The sequence below is a fragment of the Coregonus clupeaformis genome, chromosome 17 (genome assembly GCF_020615455.1).
Source record: "Coregonus clupeaformis isolate EN_2021a chromosome 17, ASM2061545v1, whole genome shotgun sequence".
NCBI classification, from domain to species: domain Eukaryota; kingdom Metazoa; phylum Chordata; class Actinopteri; order Salmoniformes; family Salmonidae; genus Coregonus; species Coregonus clupeaformis.
Window position 1 is genome coordinate 51,758,942 of NC_059208.1, and position 18,185 is coordinate 51,777,126.

The 18,185-nt window shown below is 42.9% G+C and overlaps 2 protein-coding genes across 5 annotated transcripts; one reads left to right on the plus strand and one right to left on the minus strand.

Moving 5' to 3' along the window:
• Positions 1 to 469: 469 nt before the first annotated feature.
• LOC121585409 (phosphatidylserine synthase 1-like) lies at positions 470 to 11,394 on the minus strand. Its single transcript, XM_041901757.2, has 13 exons — positions 11,143 to 11,394; positions 10,015 to 10,106; positions 9,636 to 9,680; positions 9,402 to 9,526; positions 4,793 to 4,951; positions 4,362 to 4,513; positions 3,937 to 4,078; positions 3,377 to 3,489; positions 3,081 to 3,146; positions 2,488 to 2,587; positions 2,131 to 2,199; positions 1,950 to 2,016; positions 470 to 1,522 (listed from the first exon to the last, which is right to left on the minus strand). Exons 1-13 carry the CDS (start codon positions 11,319 to 11,321, stop codon positions 1,431 to 1,433), a joined length of 1,401 nt encoding a protein of 466 aa, XP_041757691.1. The 5' UTR covers positions 11,322 to 11,394; the 3' UTR covers positions 470 to 1,430.
• Positions 11,395 to 11,611: 217 nt separating this feature from the next.
• LOC121585856 lies at positions 11,612 to 16,229 on the plus strand. Of its 4 annotated transcripts, none has more exons than XM_041902131.2 (3): positions 11,612 to 11,722; positions 12,103 to 12,699; positions 15,808 to 16,229. In XM_041902131.2, the coding sequence occupies exons 2-3, from the start codon at positions 12,111 to 12,113 to the stop codon at positions 16,119 to 16,121; spliced, it is 903 nt and encodes a 300-aa protein (XP_041758065.2). In that variant the 5' UTR covers positions 11,612 to 11,722; positions 12,103 to 12,110; the 3' UTR covers positions 16,122 to 16,229. The 4 variants fall into 4 exon arrangements, with proteins under 4 accessions (XP_041758065.2, XP_041758064.2, XP_041758066.2 ...); XM_041902130.2 differs by lacking the exon at positions 11,612 to 11,722 and adding an exon at positions 11,725 to 11,804; XM_041902132.2 differs by lacking the exon at positions 11,612 to 11,722 and having other exon boundaries at positions 11,747 to 12,441; positions 12,547 to 12,699.
• Positions 16,230 to 18,185: the final 1,956 nt, after the last annotated feature.

The window sequence follows — 18,185 nt, forward strand, 5'->3', positions numbered from 1 at the left end:
TCTGGTTTGCTTAATATACAGAATTTGAAATGATTCATACTTTTACATTTGATACTTAAGTATATTTAAAACCAAATACTTTTACTCAAGTAGTATTTTATTGAGTGACTTTCACTTGAGTGATTTTCTACTAAGGTATATTTTATCTTTACTTTTACTCAAGTATGACAATTGGGTTCTTTTTCCCACCACCGATAAATACAAACAGTTGCACTAGACTCACATCTTCAAAATACGTGTATGCATGCATTTTTTTTATCAGTGTCATTTGTTCAATCCACAATGCATGGGATATTGATAAAAAAAACAAAAGTTTTGTTTAGTTTTTGTTTGTAATTTTTTTATTATTATTATTATTATTATTATTATTTTTTGCCATCAATCTCTAACACTCCAGTAATAAGACCATAGATAGAACAATGAGATTTAAAACATCTTCAGTAGAACTTTGATAAGAATGATTCTCTGCTGCCACCTGCTGGTAGAAATTGTTCGTCACACAAAAGACCACAAAATAAAAACAATTCTGTCAGGTTTTAAATATTTATTAGAAAGCTATATTCATATAAATTATCTTGCAACAGTATGCGGTTCACATAATTCATACAAAACAAATGCACTGTTAATGCTTGTATAAAAACAAAGGTTAATCAAATTACCTTTCCCACACTCACTTGAACAAAGTGAGTCATCATGAAATTATCAACATTTTAAAAACATTTAAGGCCTGGAATTATCTTAAAAACAGATCTGTCCAAACAGGGTTGAGACCAACTCTATTTCAATACTAGTCAGCTGTAGAAATAAATGGAAATTATCTTCAAAATTCTCATAGAAAAATATGAACTATATAGCTTTAACTGATTGAGTAAAAAATATCAATAATCAAACTCTGAATATGGAAAAAAAAATCTAAAAAATCAAAAAAAATTCAGGCTTTAGCTTCACATCATTTAGGTTTTCATTGTAAGTTAAATAAAATCCATCCCGTAATATTTATGGTCATCATTTGAAGAAAAAAAGAGGGGGAAGAGTAAAAATGCAGTCGGTAAACCCTTGTGTACAGTCAATTCTGTGAAAATGGTAAACTCAAAAGTTGGTGTCTCCTCATCAAGTGGTAAATGCAACTTTTGTTGATTGGTTGTTGATCTCACACAGTGAAGTGGGTGGCGGTCACCAAAGTGTAGTATGTCGCTCTGGATAAGAGCGTATGCTAAATGACTAACATCTAAATGTAGTAAAGCTCTCTGCTCAGCCTTTTCCATTCAGTTTATGCTTCACTTACCTTGTCATTGTTCTTCAACCAAATATTCAACCAATGTAATATCCCCACCTCTTGAACCTCCTTACCCAAATTATCTTCCATCTCCCCACAGAGTTATTGGTGCAGTAAGGATGTACCGTAGTCCCTTAATTGGCTCTCATTGCTTTTAATCTTTGTGTCCATTGGCAGCTTTGGTTCTCCCAGAGCCTCTCCTTCGTTTAGATGGGCTGGCTGAGTTATTCCGAGAGTCTCTCTCACCTACAAGAGGACACATATAGGAAATATGCTCCTTGACAAACACCAGCAAATATGTTTTTTGTTTTGTTTTTTACCACAGAGTGAAGGAAAAGCAGCCAACAAGTGCTCAGCATATGTGGGAACTCCTTCAAGACTGTTGGAAAAGCATTCCTCAGGAAGCTGGTTGAGAGAATGCCAAGAGTGTGCAAAGCTCTCATCAAGGCAACGGGTGGCTACTTTGAAGAATCTCAAATATATTTTGATTTGTTTAACACTTGTTTGGTTACTACATGTTATTTCATAGTTTTGATGTCTTCACTATTATTCTACAACTTAGAAAATAGTAAAAAAATTAAGAAAAACCCTTGAATGAGTAGGTGTGTCCAAACTTTTGACTGGTACTGTATATATATAAAAATACCTCATTATACTTAAGTCGAACGCTTACCTGTGATGTCATCAGGGCTGTAACCACATGACTCTATTAAGTTGCCGTCATCACTCTCAGAGACGCTCTAGAAAAGATGGTTCTTGATGGTCAGTTAGAGGCAAAAATAGCAATTAGAAAGACCAAACTACACTACACAAAGGCCGACATAGCCTTTCTGTGCAATAGACTGGAAACTTACCTTTAACTCAGGCTCATACTTTTGCTCATACCGCACCATCCCATACAGACAGAGAAGTGTGATGAAGGCCTACACAGAGAGAGAGAAGGAGAGATGTAGAGAGCACTGACAACACAATGGGAGCACTTACAGTACCACCCACATAGCAGTCACATGTCAGAGCATACCAATGGTATTACACAGTCTAAATAACATGTCATTGTTATGGACACTTGAGGTATGAGGATTGGAGCAGGGAGGATTGTTTTGGAGGTTAACACATGCACACACACAGCGACACACAAAGAGACACATAGAAAAACACACACACAGAGACAGAGACAGAGAGATAGACAGAGAGAGAGACACAGCCCTTACCACACACAGAAGCCACTGTAACACAGACCGAGCTTGTGTTTTGGAGAACACGTCCTGACCAAACTTAACGCACGCCAGGGCCTCCAGGAAGGCTATGGCCCTGTGGGTTAGATAGAGACCGTTGTTAACGGACACTGGACCACCAAACATTCACCTCTAACAATAATTACATTTTACAACAGGCATTATCTATATCAAAATATCAATTTGTTTTTTATTAAACAATATTTTTGTTAATCACACTATGTTAAAACACAGTCACAGAAAACAAATACATTTCCTCCTTAATTCTAGTCACCAGACTGCAGAGGGTACTTTGAAGGGGTGAAGTCAGGGGCATATAAGGGCCTCATTGTTTTCTATTTTATAGTGAGAGAGCAAGTCTGGTCACCATGGTTACCAGAGCCTGGTCGGGGCAATCACCAGCTTAGGACTGCGATAAGATCAGCATCAATATTTGGAACAAAATTGGACGAGACCCAATTTCCCATCCACAGCATTTCTGAGAAGTTTGTCAATGACGTGGCCGCAAGATTACAGTGGAGTTAAGCAACAGCAGGAAATGGCCACTAGAGGATACAGGAAAGACTCACCCAAACATCCAACATTGTGTCCCCACTCTTTTGCACCGTGTGTCTGTCAAATAAGCATAATACTGTCTGAAAGAACAGGAAGACAAACATTTAATACAGTTTATCTACAGCCATCACAACAACAACTGTCAAATCATCAAGATAAACAGAAGGGTTTACAGAAATCGTTCAAAACTTCTTCCAACTCAATTCCATCTATATGAAAAGAGACTGCACGTGTCTAACTGTCATAATTCCCTTCTGCCGCTGGAATGTAGAGCACACGTGTGGAGTGGCGTGGTGGAAAGGCTCCCTACCGCACAGTAGGGGCTGTGATGATTCCAAGGAGGAGGATCCGGCACCAGCTAAGAGCGTGAGACGCCTGGAATACGAAGATGTGCTTCAGGAAGAACGTGTTCAACTCAGTCAGCTGTTTAGAGGAAAGGAAGCAAAGACAGACAGGCAGCAAAGACAGACAGGCAGCAAAGACAGACAGGCAGCAAAGACAGACAGGCAGCAAAGACAGACAGGCAGCAAAGACAGACAGGGAGAAAAGTAGTAGTACAGCAACATGTATATTAAAACATCACTGTACCCACAGTTAGATACCATACAATCTACCCCATAACCTTCAGGTATGTAGTAGGCCACCTTCAATAAGACAAGACCATAGAAAACATACCAACAGCTCAACATAAAAAAAACACCACACATTTTTGTAAATAGTTTAACTCCATTTGATTCCCAAAAGGGTTCAATCACAAATTCCTTTCAAGTCAATATACACAGAGTAACTACATAAAACTGTGTGGATTCTGACTTCTAATCCTGGCACTAAATACTATGTATCATTTCCAGGTCAGAGGGTAGAGCTCACCTGCCAGAGGATCATAAAGAGGTAGATCCCTGCCACCCTCTGGAAGGAGGACTTGGGGTCTAACCAGCGTACGTAGGTCCAGCTGGCTGGGGTGAACTGGAGCACAACCCGCTTCAGCTTCCCTGTGGTCGTATGGATGTCTCTGGAGACACATCATAGATACAGATATACAGGGAAAGGTACACTTACACACTGGGAAGTAACACTGATGGGTGTTGACAGACAGTTAGGCACACAAGGTTAAACACAGAGATACTGTACAGGCATTAAGCGACATACATAGATGAGAAAGCACACACGCACTAAATCAGAGCAGGCAGAAATTAAGTAGAATAATGTATTTTAATTGGGACTGGTGAACTGTATTGTGTCATCTGTCATAACGCTATAGGAGAAGGGAGGAATCCAATAGGAGGAGAACTCACTTGATGCTGGCCCATTGGTAGGTGCGCATCTCCAGGAAGCGACACACAGTCATGCCCAGCCAGATGCCTCCTCCATTACACAGCAGGATGTCCAGGATCACCTGGTCCCACCAGCACTCAGCAAAGTTAGGCAGCAGGTGCATGAAGAACAGCTGAGGGGGGGAGAGACAGAGAGAGAGAGAGAGACAGAGGTGAATGGGGAGCTACAAACTGACTCAAACGTGCCAATGCAATAGAATATTTCAAATCAATCAGAGTCTAAATACTGTTTCAAACCTAAATGGGATCTGTTGACGGAAACCGAGTAGCACTTCACAAAGACACATGTGCCAAACAACACCCTATTCCCTATATAAGAAAAAGGTGCACTGTATAGGGAATAGGGTGCCATTTGGGATGCAGACACAGACTTCCTTGCACCTATTATTTACTTCAGTGAGCTCCCAGGTGATGCTGATGGTCCAGCAGAGGGCGTAGCTGCGGATGAGCATTGCCTTCATGACCCAGCCCGCGAAATGCCCAAACGCAAAGATGTCAAAGTGGCTCAGGATCCGCTCCCAAGTGATCATGTGGCAGTTCACTGCATATTCCTGCAGGGGGAGAAAGGCCAAGTAAGACACGGACACAGAAGAGCCAAGTAAGACACGGACGAGCCAGGTAAGACAAGGACACAGAAGAGCCAGGTAAGACACGGACACAGAAGTGCCAGGTAAGACACGGACACAGAAGAGGCAGATAAGACACGTAACAAGACAGTGGTGGATGGGCAGTATGGTGAGTCATGATGATGCTAGCCTTGGATGCCCAGGCTTCGCTCACCTATAGTTGAGTCAAAGAGATTTGGAAGGAAGGCCTTGCGAGACTATGATGGTGCGCTGGAGGGAATAGCGGCCATTTTATGGGCTCCTGACCAATTGTGCCATTTTGTGTATTTTTTTGCACTGATCTTAACTTTTTTTGAAAATAATGTTTCTGCCATTGTTTCCTATGACCGAAAACAGCTTCTGGACATCAGAACAACCATTACTAACCTTGATTTGGATGAGGACTTCTACTTCAATGAGTCGGAGACAAAAGAGATATTGATTATCGCGGACCAGGCCCAAATCCCGAACACTCGAAGAAGGAGGAGACAGCGCCATAGAGGCCGGCTTGTGGGATACTGTCACGTGAATTTCTATCTCTAATTCAACCTTAGCTTGAATCATTACCAGAGGTTGTAAGGCTCTGGTTTTAATCATCAATGATTCAAGGTCCACAACCCACAAGTATTATCTGTATATTTATTCATGGAGAGCTCTGACGCCAAAAACACAAACATACGATTTTATACTTCCTGAACTTGACTCCTCCCACCTTTAGGTGGCTTTTCTAAACAGTTTCCGCCTTCCCCTTCACCCTTGAATGTTTAGTACCGCCCCCTCTGTTAGTGGTTTGACACTACATGATAATTCTAACATTTATACTGTATTTGGGGTGAAATCCTTTAGTCATTATTCTTAAAATCCAAATTAATCTAACGGATACCTGACGAGACTACGTCGAAGAGCGGATAAACCGCCTCTACCCTCTGTTCTATTAGCGAACATGCAATCACTGGAGAATAAACTCCGTTCAAGACTATCCTATCAACGTGATCTGAACAACTGTAATATCCTATGTTTCTCAGAGTCGTGGCTGAACAAGGACATGGTAAATATAAATACATGTTTTTTCTATACATCGGCAGGACAGAACGGTGGCATCGAGGAAGCTCAGGGTATGTGTGTCTTTGTTAACAACAGCTGGTGCGCAATCTCTAATATTAAGGAAGTCTAGAGGTTCTGCTCACCTGAGTTAGAATACCTCATGATAAGCTGTACACCATACTATTTACCAAGAGAGTTTATCTATATTTTTCGTAGCTGTCTATTTACCACCACAAACCGATGCTGGCCTAAAACTGCACTCAACAAGCCGTAGAGGGCCATAAGCAAACAAGAAAATGCTCACCCATAGGTGGCGCTCCTAGTGGCCAGTGGCTTTAATGCAGGAAAACTGAAATCCGTTTTACCTCAATTTCTACCAGCATGTCACCTGTGCAACTAGAGGCGAAAAAACTCTAATCACCTTTACTCCACATACATACACACACACACAAAGCTCTCCCTCCATTTGTTAAATCTGGCCGTAACTCTATCCTCCCGATTCCTGCTTACAAGCAAAAACTCAAATATGAAGTTCCAGTGACGCGCTCAATACGGAAGTGGTCCAATAAAGCAGCTGCTAATCTACAGGACTGTTTCGCTAGCAGAGACTGGAAAATGTTCTGGGATTCATCTAATGGCATTGAGGAGTTTACCACATCAGTCACCGGCTTCATTAATAAGTGCATCGACAACGTCATCCCCACAGTGACCGTACGTACATATCCCAACCAGAAGCCATGGATTACAGGCAACATCTGGACAGAGCTAAAGGCTAGAGCTGCTGCTTTCAAGGAGCGGGACACTAATTTGGACGCTTATAAGAAACCCCGCTAAGCCCTCAAACAGGCAAAGCGTCAAATGACCAAGATCGAATCCTACTACACCGGCTCAGACGCTCGTCATATGTGGCTGGGCTTGCAAACTATCACAGATTACAAAGGGAAACCCAGCCGCGAGCTGTCCAGTGATAGGGGCCTACCAGATGAGCTAAATATCTTCTGTGCTCGCTTTGAGGCAAGCAACGCTGAACCATGCATGAAAGCACCAGCTGTTCCGGACGATTGAGTGATCACGCTCTCTGTAGCCAATTTTATTTATTTTAACCTTATTTTACCATGTAAATTGACTGAGAACACATTCTCATTTACAGCAACAACCTGGGGAATAGTTACAGGGGAGAGGAATGAGTCAATTGGAAGCTGGGGATGATTAGGTGGGCATGATTGTATGAGGACCAGATCAGGAATTTAGCCAGGTCACCAGGGTTAACAATCCTACTCTTACAATAAGTGCCATGGGATCTTTAGTGACCACAAAGAGTCAGGACACCCGTTTAACGTTCCATCCTAAAGACAGCACCCTTCACAGGACAATGTCCCCAATCACTGCCCTGGGGCATTGGGATTTATTTTTTAGACCAGAGGAAAGAGTGCCTCCTACTGGCACTCCAACACCACTTCCAGCAGCATCTGGTCTCCCATCCAGAGACTGACCAGGACCAACCCTACTTAGCTTCAGAGGCAAGCCAGCAGTAAGATGCAGGGTGGTTTGCTGCTGGCAATGTGAGTAAGACCTTTAAAACAGGTTAACATTCACAAGGCTGCAGGGCCAGATGGATTACCAGGACGCATACTCAGAGCATGTCTTCACTGACATTTTCAACCTCTCCCTGACCCAGTCTGTAATACCTATGTTTCAAGCAGACCACCATAGTCCTTGTGCCCAAGAACGCCAAGGTAACCTGTCTAAAGGACTATCGCCCGTAGCACTCACATTTGTAGACATTACATCTTCGAAAGGCTGGTCATGGCTCACATCAACACCATCATCCCAGACACCCTGGACGTATGCCACTCCAATTCGCATACCGCCCCAACAGATCCACAGATGATGCAATCTCTATTGCACTCCACACTGCCCCTTCCAACCTGGACAAAAGGAACATCTATGTGAGAATGCTGTTAATTTACTACAGCTCAGCGTTCAACACCATAGTTCCCTTCAAGCTCATCACTAAGCTAAGAACCCTGGGATTAAACACCTCCCTCTGCAACTTCCTGACGGGCCGCCCCAGGTGGTGAGGGTAGGCAACAACACATCCGGCACTCTGACCATCAACACGGGGGCCCCTCAGGGGTGCGTGCTTAGTCCCTTCCTGTACTCCCTGTTCACCCACGACTGCGTGGCCGCGCACGACTCCAACACCATAATTAAGTTAGCTGACGACACAACAGTGGGTGGTAAGCCTGATCACCGACAGCGATGAGACAGCCTACAGGGAGGAGGTCAGAGACCTGGCAGTGGGGTCAGCAAGACAAAGGAGCTGATCGTGGACTACAGGAAACGGAGGGCCGAGCACGCGCCCATCCACATCGACAGGGCTGTAGTATTGAGAGAATCTTGACTGGCTGCATCACCGCTTGGTATGGCAACTACTTGGCATCCGACCGCAAGGTGCTACAGTGGGTAGTGCGTACGGCCAAGTACATCACTGGGGCCGAGCTTCCTGACATCCAGGACCTCCATACCAGGCGGTCAACTTCTACCCCCAAGCCAGAAGACTGCTAAATAGTTAGTTAAATAGTTAACCAAATAGTTTCCCGTACTATCTGCATTGACCCTTTTTGCACTAACTCGTCTCATCACATACGCTGCTGTTACTGTTTATTATCTATCCTGTTGCCTAGTCACTTTATCCCTACCTATATGTACTGTACATACCTACCTCAATTACCTTGTACACCTGCACATCGACTCGGTACTGGTACCACGTGTATATTTCAAAGTTATCGTTACTCAGTGTGTATTTATTCCTCTTTATAATTGTTCTATTATTTCTCGTTTCTCCCTACATCGTTGGGAACTGCCCGAACTTCACTGATAGTCTAAACCAGTTGTTTATGAAGCGTGTGACAAATACAATTTTATTTTAAGTGTAACAGCCATTTAATTTTCTTTATCTCACAGCTTTTGCATGATGAGATAAGTTGTCAATATTTAACAGTACCAGTTTTACTAATAACGTTTTTGAAACTGTCCCTCATACATGGCAACAGTATCCACATGGGCAGGGCAGGCTGATGCCAATCGTTTAACCCAATGCTGAATAATCCTTTAGGCTCAGTGGTAACTCTGTCCTCAACGTCTTATGGTTCGCCCTCTTACAGAAAGCTGGTATTACCTTCTGCAAATTTCATTGGATAACATTACCACATAGGGAGTGGTGGAGTGGAGAATCCAAACTCAAACTATGATCACTTAATCAGCGTCTAGGGGCAACTTCACCCTACTCACGAATATGGTGTCTGGCATGAGGTGGATACTGTAGCATACAGAGATTAAAATGACTCACCATGACATCAGCCTCACGGGTAGCGTAGCGTAGGTTGGGGTCCACCCAGTACATGATCCTCTTCACCTGGGCCCAGTTCAGAAAGATGAGGAAGACCAGGAACAGGAAGTACAGAACACTCAGACCTGACAACAACAGGAAGGAACCAATCAGAGCGGAGTTCCATGGACATGGTTCCATAAAGGAGCTCCACTGACGATGTGACTTGTTGTACTGTGCAGTAGGCCTACTCACCAAATACCATGCGCCAAATCGCAGGATGTGGTCTGGTGAATGGACCTGAAGAGGATTAATAATGCATTTACATGTATCAACCATTATCAGAGTGGATTGACCAAAACCCTCATATACTGCACTTCAAAAGTTAACGTAGCATAACCGCTAGCAGTGAGTATCCCATTCACTCACAGTCAAAACCATGTCAAGCTGCAAGAGGCCATGCTGAAGACTAGTTTTGGACCTTGGATGAACCAGAAAGACCTGAATGTCTATTATGTGACCATTTATCTACACTAGAACAACATTCCTCCCACCCACCCCATGCAGACACACCCTTTCTACCAGGTGCTGGGCTGGGCTATTGTCAAGTACAAGGCAGTGACTGAGTGAGTACCATTGGGGAAGGCCAGGACACTGATGACGAGGAAGAAGAAGACAACCAACAGGAAACCCACTCGAAAGTTGTTGTCAACATCTGCATCATCCCTGGCAAAGAGAGCAGGGTTTGATATCAAAAAGCATTGGCTGAGATATGCAATATGTACATTATTCTCAGAGGATAAAGTGAGGTTTACTTTGATACAGTAAAAGTCAAATGTGACATTTAAAAAAAGTTTGTTTGATTATTGCATGTTCAGCATTGTATATTATTACAATAAAGAACATTAAAGGCCCAGTGCAGTCAAAAACGTGATTTTCCTGTGTTTTATATATTTTCCATACTATGAGGTTGGAATGATACTGTGAAATTATGAAAATTATGATAATGCCCTTTTAGTGTGAAAGCTGTTTGAAAAGAGCAGCTGAAATTTCAGCTTGTTTTGGTGGGATGGAGTTTTGGCCTGCCTGGTGACAACACCAGGCCGTAAAGTATTTCATAGACCAATATGAAAGAGAGTTCCAAACCTCTCTGCCAATAACAGCTTGTTTTCAGTTTTCCTCTCCCCACTCAGAGTACTCCCAGACAGTCCTAACAAAATTCTTACTTGAGAAATTGCTCTTAGCTATGGATGCACGGATTGACCATCCATGATATCAAAAGTATAGTTTTAACCATGTTTTGAGTCTATATAGTGTTTGTTTACATTTACCTTGTTTACAAACATTGGAGTAAAACAAGCTGATATTTTGGGTTCTGATGGGGTATGACAGTTGAACTATGCTCATGAAGCATTTATAACTTATATTCTTCAAGAATCAATGGGTACATATAAGTCCAAAACTGGACGTAGCAACTGCATATTTTCCCTTTAAATGTCTAATCATCTGTAGTTAGGCCTCCTGTAGCTCAGTTGGTAGAGCATGGCGCTTGCAACGTCAGGGTTGTGGGTTCGATTCCCACGGGGGGCCAGTATGAAAAATGTATGCACTCACTAACTGTAAGTCGCTCTGGATAAGAGCGTCTGCTAAATGACTAAAATGTAGTTTAATTATACAATTTGGGTTAGATAGCTAGGCCAAGTTATCACAACCACTAGACCTACTGGCAAGTCAAATGAGCTGTCGACGGTTATTGGGTTACCTGGAAAAGACGAAGTACATCAAGCTAGCCACAGTGAACGTCAAAAGGGTGAGAGTGTGAGGCTTGTAGAAAAAGTTGATGCTGATGTCCTCCACTTGTTGCTCGTTAATCATCTGAAAGTGTAACATGTCATTCACATCATCCTTGCTTAATTTCTGGGACCCCAAAGCAGGCGCCATGGCGAGGGATAAGGAGTTTCGTCCACAACATTCCCTGTGTCAGCACTTCTCGACAGGACAGGTTGACCTGTCTTTAAATAAATTGATGAGGACTGGCTATGGGCGGAGAGAGGACTGAGCAAACCTGAAAACGGCCAATCAACTCAACAAACTATAGGGGTGTGGTGGGAATGCACATTCCAATACCAACACTCCCAAGTAATTCCACTGCAATCTTTCTTTAAAAATAGTTTACATTTTACTATTTAGATCACCAGAAATTCACAATGAAAGGACAAGGGAGTTTTTTTAATTGGTCCTTCATAGCTTGTTTTAGGTTGATCTGGCTAATTCCCCTGCTGTATGCGTATTTTGGTACGTCCTTTGGAGGGGACACTTAATGATTCCGTGAGAGCGCACACGTGAGTCGACTGACATTGGCTCTATCTGTTGTTGTTTCTACGTCTGCTCAGCGGACATATTCATGTTTTGACCCATATTTCTGTAATTTATTGCATGGTTTCATCCATTTTGAACTTGCGAAAACGACTTTATCTCTATCTGCTTGCTGGCTACCCGTATGATTGCTCTATTCAAGCTACCTAGCTAGCCATTAGCTCAATGAAACATGCCCCTCAATCATTGTTTATAATCTATTGTTCTCTACAAAACAACAACATTCTCCACCATTCAAGCTCAAATATTAAATATTCACAGTAGTGGCTAAACAACGTGTGACTTGCGTGACATTTTATTCCAGTTAGCTGCATATATTTAATGTACTCTTGTGTTTCTACCACAGATCTCTCCATGGCTTCAACCTGTATCCAGCTGTGTCAGAGAGGTACATATTTACTGTCAAGGACTGTGGGTATGATCACCCTCCAGTATTCCACCGATGCCCAGCATTGCCCTGCAGCCCTCCGGAATTATTTCAGTGTTCCAGTCTTGCCCTCCATGCTCCAGAGAAGACAGAACCCATCTCAGACGCAACAGAGGTGGAAACTAGGAGTGCGGAGTTACTATGAATCTCATGCCAAGATCCAACCATCTCAAACGAAACACAAGGATACTGATGAGTTCCCTAGGACTAATATGGTGCCGTATCAGAATTCTCTCTCCCATCAACTCAGAGATGGAGGTATGTCGCTGAAGGAGTGGCAGACAGCTTTAGGTACTAATGCTACCCCTGTACACACACACACACACTGTGGTAATTTCTCCCTAATGTTTTTGCCCTCTCCAGATTTGGAAGATGCCCCAGGCCACTCTGCATTAGAAGAGATCAGTGATGAGGAGGCGGTTCGTATGGACATCCCAGCTGCCCTGCCTGCTGTATCCATCTCCCTCAAAGACTATGTCAACGAGTCAGAGACACTCAGCAAGCTTGTACAGCTAGGTAGGTTCAGTCCTTTTAGGGTTTGTATCTGATTAGCCATTACTTCCCCATCTAGTGCAGGGATGGGCAACTTGGTGGCCAATTCAGCGAACAGGTCCGTAACCAGGGTTTGCGTTTTAGCGAGGTGGGATGGGTTGGGGGGTGGAGTGCCCCTCCCCACAGGACATTTTTTAAAAGTCTAAGCTCATTTACTGCATTTCTATATAATTTAAAAAAAGGTTAAATGCTATTTGGAGAACAGCAAATACAAGCAAAAATGACCCCATCCATTATCACCTTGGCTGCTGTAGGTTCATTCAACTCAGTCGATCTACAAACATATACAGTGGGGAAAAAAAGTATTTAGTCAGCCACCAATTGTGCAAGTTCTCCCACTTAAAAAGATGAGAGAGGCCTGTAATTTTCATCATAGGTACACGTCAACTATGACAGACAAAATGAGAAAGAAAATCACATTGTAGGATTTTTTATGAATTTATTTGCAAATTATGGTGGAAAATAAGTATTTGGTCAATAACAAAAGTTTCTCAATACTTTGTTATATACCCTTTGTTGGCAATGACACAGGTCAAAAGTTTTCTGTAAGTCTTCACAAGGTTCACACACACTGTTGCTGGTATTTTGGCCCATTCCTCCATGCAGATCTCCTATAGAGCAGTGATGTTTTGGGGCTGTCGCTGGGCAACACGGACTTTCAACTCCCTCCAAAGATTTTCTATGGGGTTGAGATCTGGAGACTGGCTAGGCCACTCCAGGACCTTAATGCTTCTTACGAAGCCACTCCTTCGTGGCCCGGGCGGTGTGTTTGGGATCATTGTCATGCTGAAAGACCCAGCCACGTTTCATCTTCAATGCCCTTGCTGATGGAAGGAGGTTTTCACTCAAAATCTCACGATACATGGCCCCATTCATTCTTTCCTTTACACGGATCAGTCGTCCCTTTGCAGAAAAACAGCCCCAAAGCATGATGTTTCCACCCCCATGCTTCACAGTAGGTATGGTGTTCTTTGGATGCAACTCAGCATTCTTTGTCCTCCAAACACGACGAGTTGAGTTTTTACCAAAAAGTTATATTTTGGTTTCAGCTGACCATATGACATTCTCCCAATCCTCTTCTGGATCATCCAAATGCACTCTAGCAAACTTCAGACGGGCCTGGACATGTACTGGTTTATGCAGGGGGACACGTCTTGCACTGCAGGATTTGAGTCCCTGGCGGCGTAGTGTGTTATTGATGGTAGGCTTTGTTACTTTGGTCCCAGCTCTCTGCAGGTCATTCACTAGGTCCCCCCGTGTGGTTCTGGGATTTTTGCTCACCGTTCTTGTGATCATTTTGACCCCACGGGGTGAGATCTTGCGTGGAGCCCCAGATCGAGGGAGATTATCAGTGGTCTTGTATGTCTTCCATTTCCTAATAATTGCTCCCACAGTTGATTTCTTCAAAACAAGCTGCTTACCTATTGCAGATTCAGTCTTCCCAGCCTGGTGCAGGTCTACAATTTTGTTTCTGGTGTCCTTTGACAGCTCTTTGGTCTTGGCCATAGTGGAGTTTGGAGTGTGACTGTTTGAGGTTGTGGACAGGTGTCTTTTATACTGATAACAAGTTCAAACAGGTGCCATTAATACAGGTAACGAGTGGAGGACAGAGGAGCCTCTTAAAGAAGAAGTTACAGGTCTGTGAGAGCCAGAAATCTTGCTTGTTTGTAGGTGACCAAATACTTATTTTCCACCATAATTTGCAAATAAATTCATTAAAAATCCTACAATGTGATTTTCTGGATGTTTCTTTCTCAATTTGTCTGTCATAGTTGACGTGTACCTATGATGAAAATTACAGGCCTCTCTCATCTTTTTAAGTGGGTGAACTTGCACAATTGGTGGCTGACTAAATACGTTTTTCCCCCACTGTAGCCTATTAGCTATACAATTGTAATGTTATAACCCTGAAAGGGGGGACATATGAGAAATTATTCACACTGACACATAGCATCAGTGACAAAACGAAAACATAGGACATTTTTTAAACTGTATTCATTGCATTTGAATGTTGGCCTATAGGGAAGATATGCCATGTGGAGATGTTCATATTGAAACATACCTTTTTTATTTTTTGTTCCTAACTTTTTTGATAAGATATTTACATATGTGTTATTTCATAGTTTTGATGTCTTCACTATTATTATACAATGTAGAAAATAGTAAAAAATAAAGAAAAACCCTTGAATGAGTAGGTGTTCTAAAACGTTTGACCGGTAGTGTATATTTATGTTATTCCTTGTTTTTTCAAATTATAAAAAAATACGGAGGTCCGGACCTTGTATGTAGTTACGGCCATTTCAGCAAAAAAAATTAGATTGGTAAATTAGTCTAGCGGCCAGCTATCTAAACTTGTAGTAATCATGGTCAAATTACAGACCGGGTGGCCTCCATTGATTTTGTTAGTCACTCTCACTTAGATATCATATTAAAAACGGCGAACATGTCTCTCCACCCTTTGGCAAAATGTGTTGAATTGTAGGAAATTAGCTGTAAAACGGCACATTTTGTTATAAAATTCAAAAATCTTCTCTCCGCCTCGTGGCAAAATGTGTAGAATTCCAGCAAACTTGGTTTAAAACTTCAACATTTTCTCTACGCCCCATTGCAAAATTTGTAGAATTGCATGAAATTTGCTCCAATTTTTATTTAATTTTATCTCCGCTGTCTAGAGGGGGGCCGCTAAAATGCTTTGCTCGCAAGGTGGGGGCAAAATTTAGCTTAGGGCCCCCAAAAGGCTAGGGCCGGCTCTGACTGCATGTGTGGGTATGCCGACCTGCGAGCCACTGAGGCCCCTCATGTTGGGTTCAGATTTTGTGTGGCCCCCACCCCCATCAAAGTGCCCATCCCTGGTCTAGTATGAAGTGAACCAGAGCAATAGATATTCTGTATATCTATGTCTCTGGATCGTATTGACCAGGCACCAAGCTGAAATCAATGGACAAATGGGGAGGGATTACATGAATTTACGCAAATATAAACGTTTGTTTATGTTTTCCACTTCAAAGCATTTTGCCACAGTGTGCACTTATGAATGCGACCCTGGTGTTAACCCTTTGGTTCCCTCTTCAGGTGTTCGGCTATGGAAACTGGAGCAGAGACCCAAAATGGGCTCCATGCTGCTGAGGCTGGACGTCCAGACAGACGTGGCCCCCCGGCTGGTGTTCCTGAAGCAGCTGGGAGTGGAGGACTCTCTGCTGGGCTACCCGATCAGCCACAACCCTTTCAACCTCACAGAGAGCCTGGAGAACCTGCAGGCCAGATACAGAGGCAGATATTGTGGTTGTCGTATTGGCAGGTTGAGTTTGCCACAGTCAGCAACACATAGGGTTGACTATCTTAGGGACAGAGAGTACACTTGGTGTTTCCATCTGATATACCTATAGCTGTAGACAAGTGTTGTATCGCCTGTCTGTCAGCTTCAGCTCTTATAGGACTATGGCAGGTGATACATTTCATTGATACATTATTTAGAAATTATCTGTAGTATAAAATGAGGGGGGGCACCGCCTGGTATAGAGGTCCTGGATGGCAGGAAGCTTGACCCCAGTGATGTACTGGGCCGTACGTACTACCCTCTGTAGTGCCTTGCGGTCGGAGGCCATACCAGGCAGTGATGCAACCAGTCAGGATGCTCTCGATGGTGCAGCTGTATAACCATTTGAGGATCTGAGGACCCATGCCAAATCTTTTCAGTCTCCTGAGGGGGAATAGGCTTTGTCGTGCCCTCTTCACGACTGTCTTTGTGTATTTGGACCATGATAGTTTGTTGGTGATGTGGACACCAAGGAACTTGAAGCTCTCAACCTGTTCCACTACAGCCCCGTCGATGAGAATGGGGGCGTGCTCTGTCCTCTTTTTTTTCCTGTAGTCCACAATCATCTCCTTTGTCTTGGTCACGTTGAGGGAGAGGTTGTTATCCTGGCACCACACGGCTAGGTCTCTGACCTCCTCCCTATAGGCTGTCTCATCGTTGTCGGTGATCAGGCCTACCACTGTTGTGTCGTCGGCAAACTTAATGATGGTGTTGGAGTCGTGCCTGGCCATGCAGTCATGGGTGAACAGGGAGTACAGGAGGGGACTGAGCACGCACCCCTGAGGGGCCCCCGTGTTGAGGATCAGTGTGGCAGATGTGTTGTTACCTACCCTTACCACCTGGGGGCGGCCCGTCAGGAAGTCCAGGATCCAGTTGCAGAGGGAGGTGTTTAGTCCCAGGATCCTTAGCTTAGTGATGAGCTTTGAGGGCACTATGGTGTTGAACGCTGAGCTGTAGTCAATGAATAGCATTCTCACGTAGGTGTTCCTCTTGTCCAGGTGGGAAAGGGCAGTGTAGAGTGCAATAGAGATTGCATCATCTGTGGATCTGTTGGGGCGGTATGCAAATTGGAGTGGGTCTAGGGTTTCTGGGATAATGGTGTTGGGCCTCAGGGCTCAGAAGGTCAGGTTTGAATTTGGAAAACAATTTGGTGTGAAAGGATTGACCCAAGACAAACACAATTGATCACATTGTTTTGTCCCACTACAGTTTTCATAGAATAATCACACCACAAATTACATACAGTAAGATTATGAATAAGATTATTTTACCCATACATTCTTAATCAATTGTATGTTCTTTCAGACACGGGATGTCGTGATTCGCCTTCCCAGACTTCTGTGTGGGAGTTTGGAGCCAGTTAAGGAGAATCTTAAGGTAAGAAAAGAGTTGTGATATGTCTTAATTCTTGTAAAAGAAAAAGGTTGAATTCTCAGAATCCATCCATCAGTTTATAATTGTAAATAAATCCTGTTTGATAAATCCGGCAGGAGAGTTTGAGTTATGAAAGTTGGACAGAGGATCTCCAAAAATCTGTGCAAGAAACACTTGGATGAACTTCAAAAAATGAATGCTATTTTCTGGCAATGGTGCCGTTATTATGTGCCAGATATTAAGACTTACAAACTGTTATAAATGGCCCATTTGCGAGATTGACTTGTTATTTCAATAGGCATAGGTTACAGACTAAAATCTGGGTTTATAATTGCAATTCAACTTTGCCATGGTTTGCTGAGCTAGATGCAGGTAGCCTATAGTCCCTGATAGGCCATGTCTCATTTTAGGGAAAAGTACACAATGAAACTGACATTAAATGTGAAGAATGATGATCAATTGATGACTTCCAATTTAATTAACTAAACATGGCCATTTATAATCGCATAATAACACAAGGCTACAACAACAAACTGAGTTATAGGCTATTTATTAAATATGTTTGCCAGCTCCAGGTAGGCTAAACAAGTGGCACAAATGGATTTGCAATGACTCCAGTGATATTGTCATTTCAATATATTTATTGTATCAAATGGTAGGCTACAGTAGCCTGCAATGGCATATACATTAATAGGCTACATTTGCATCTGTTGGCTATAAATTAGGCTATCATTCAATGTAACTTTTAGTGTGAACTTTT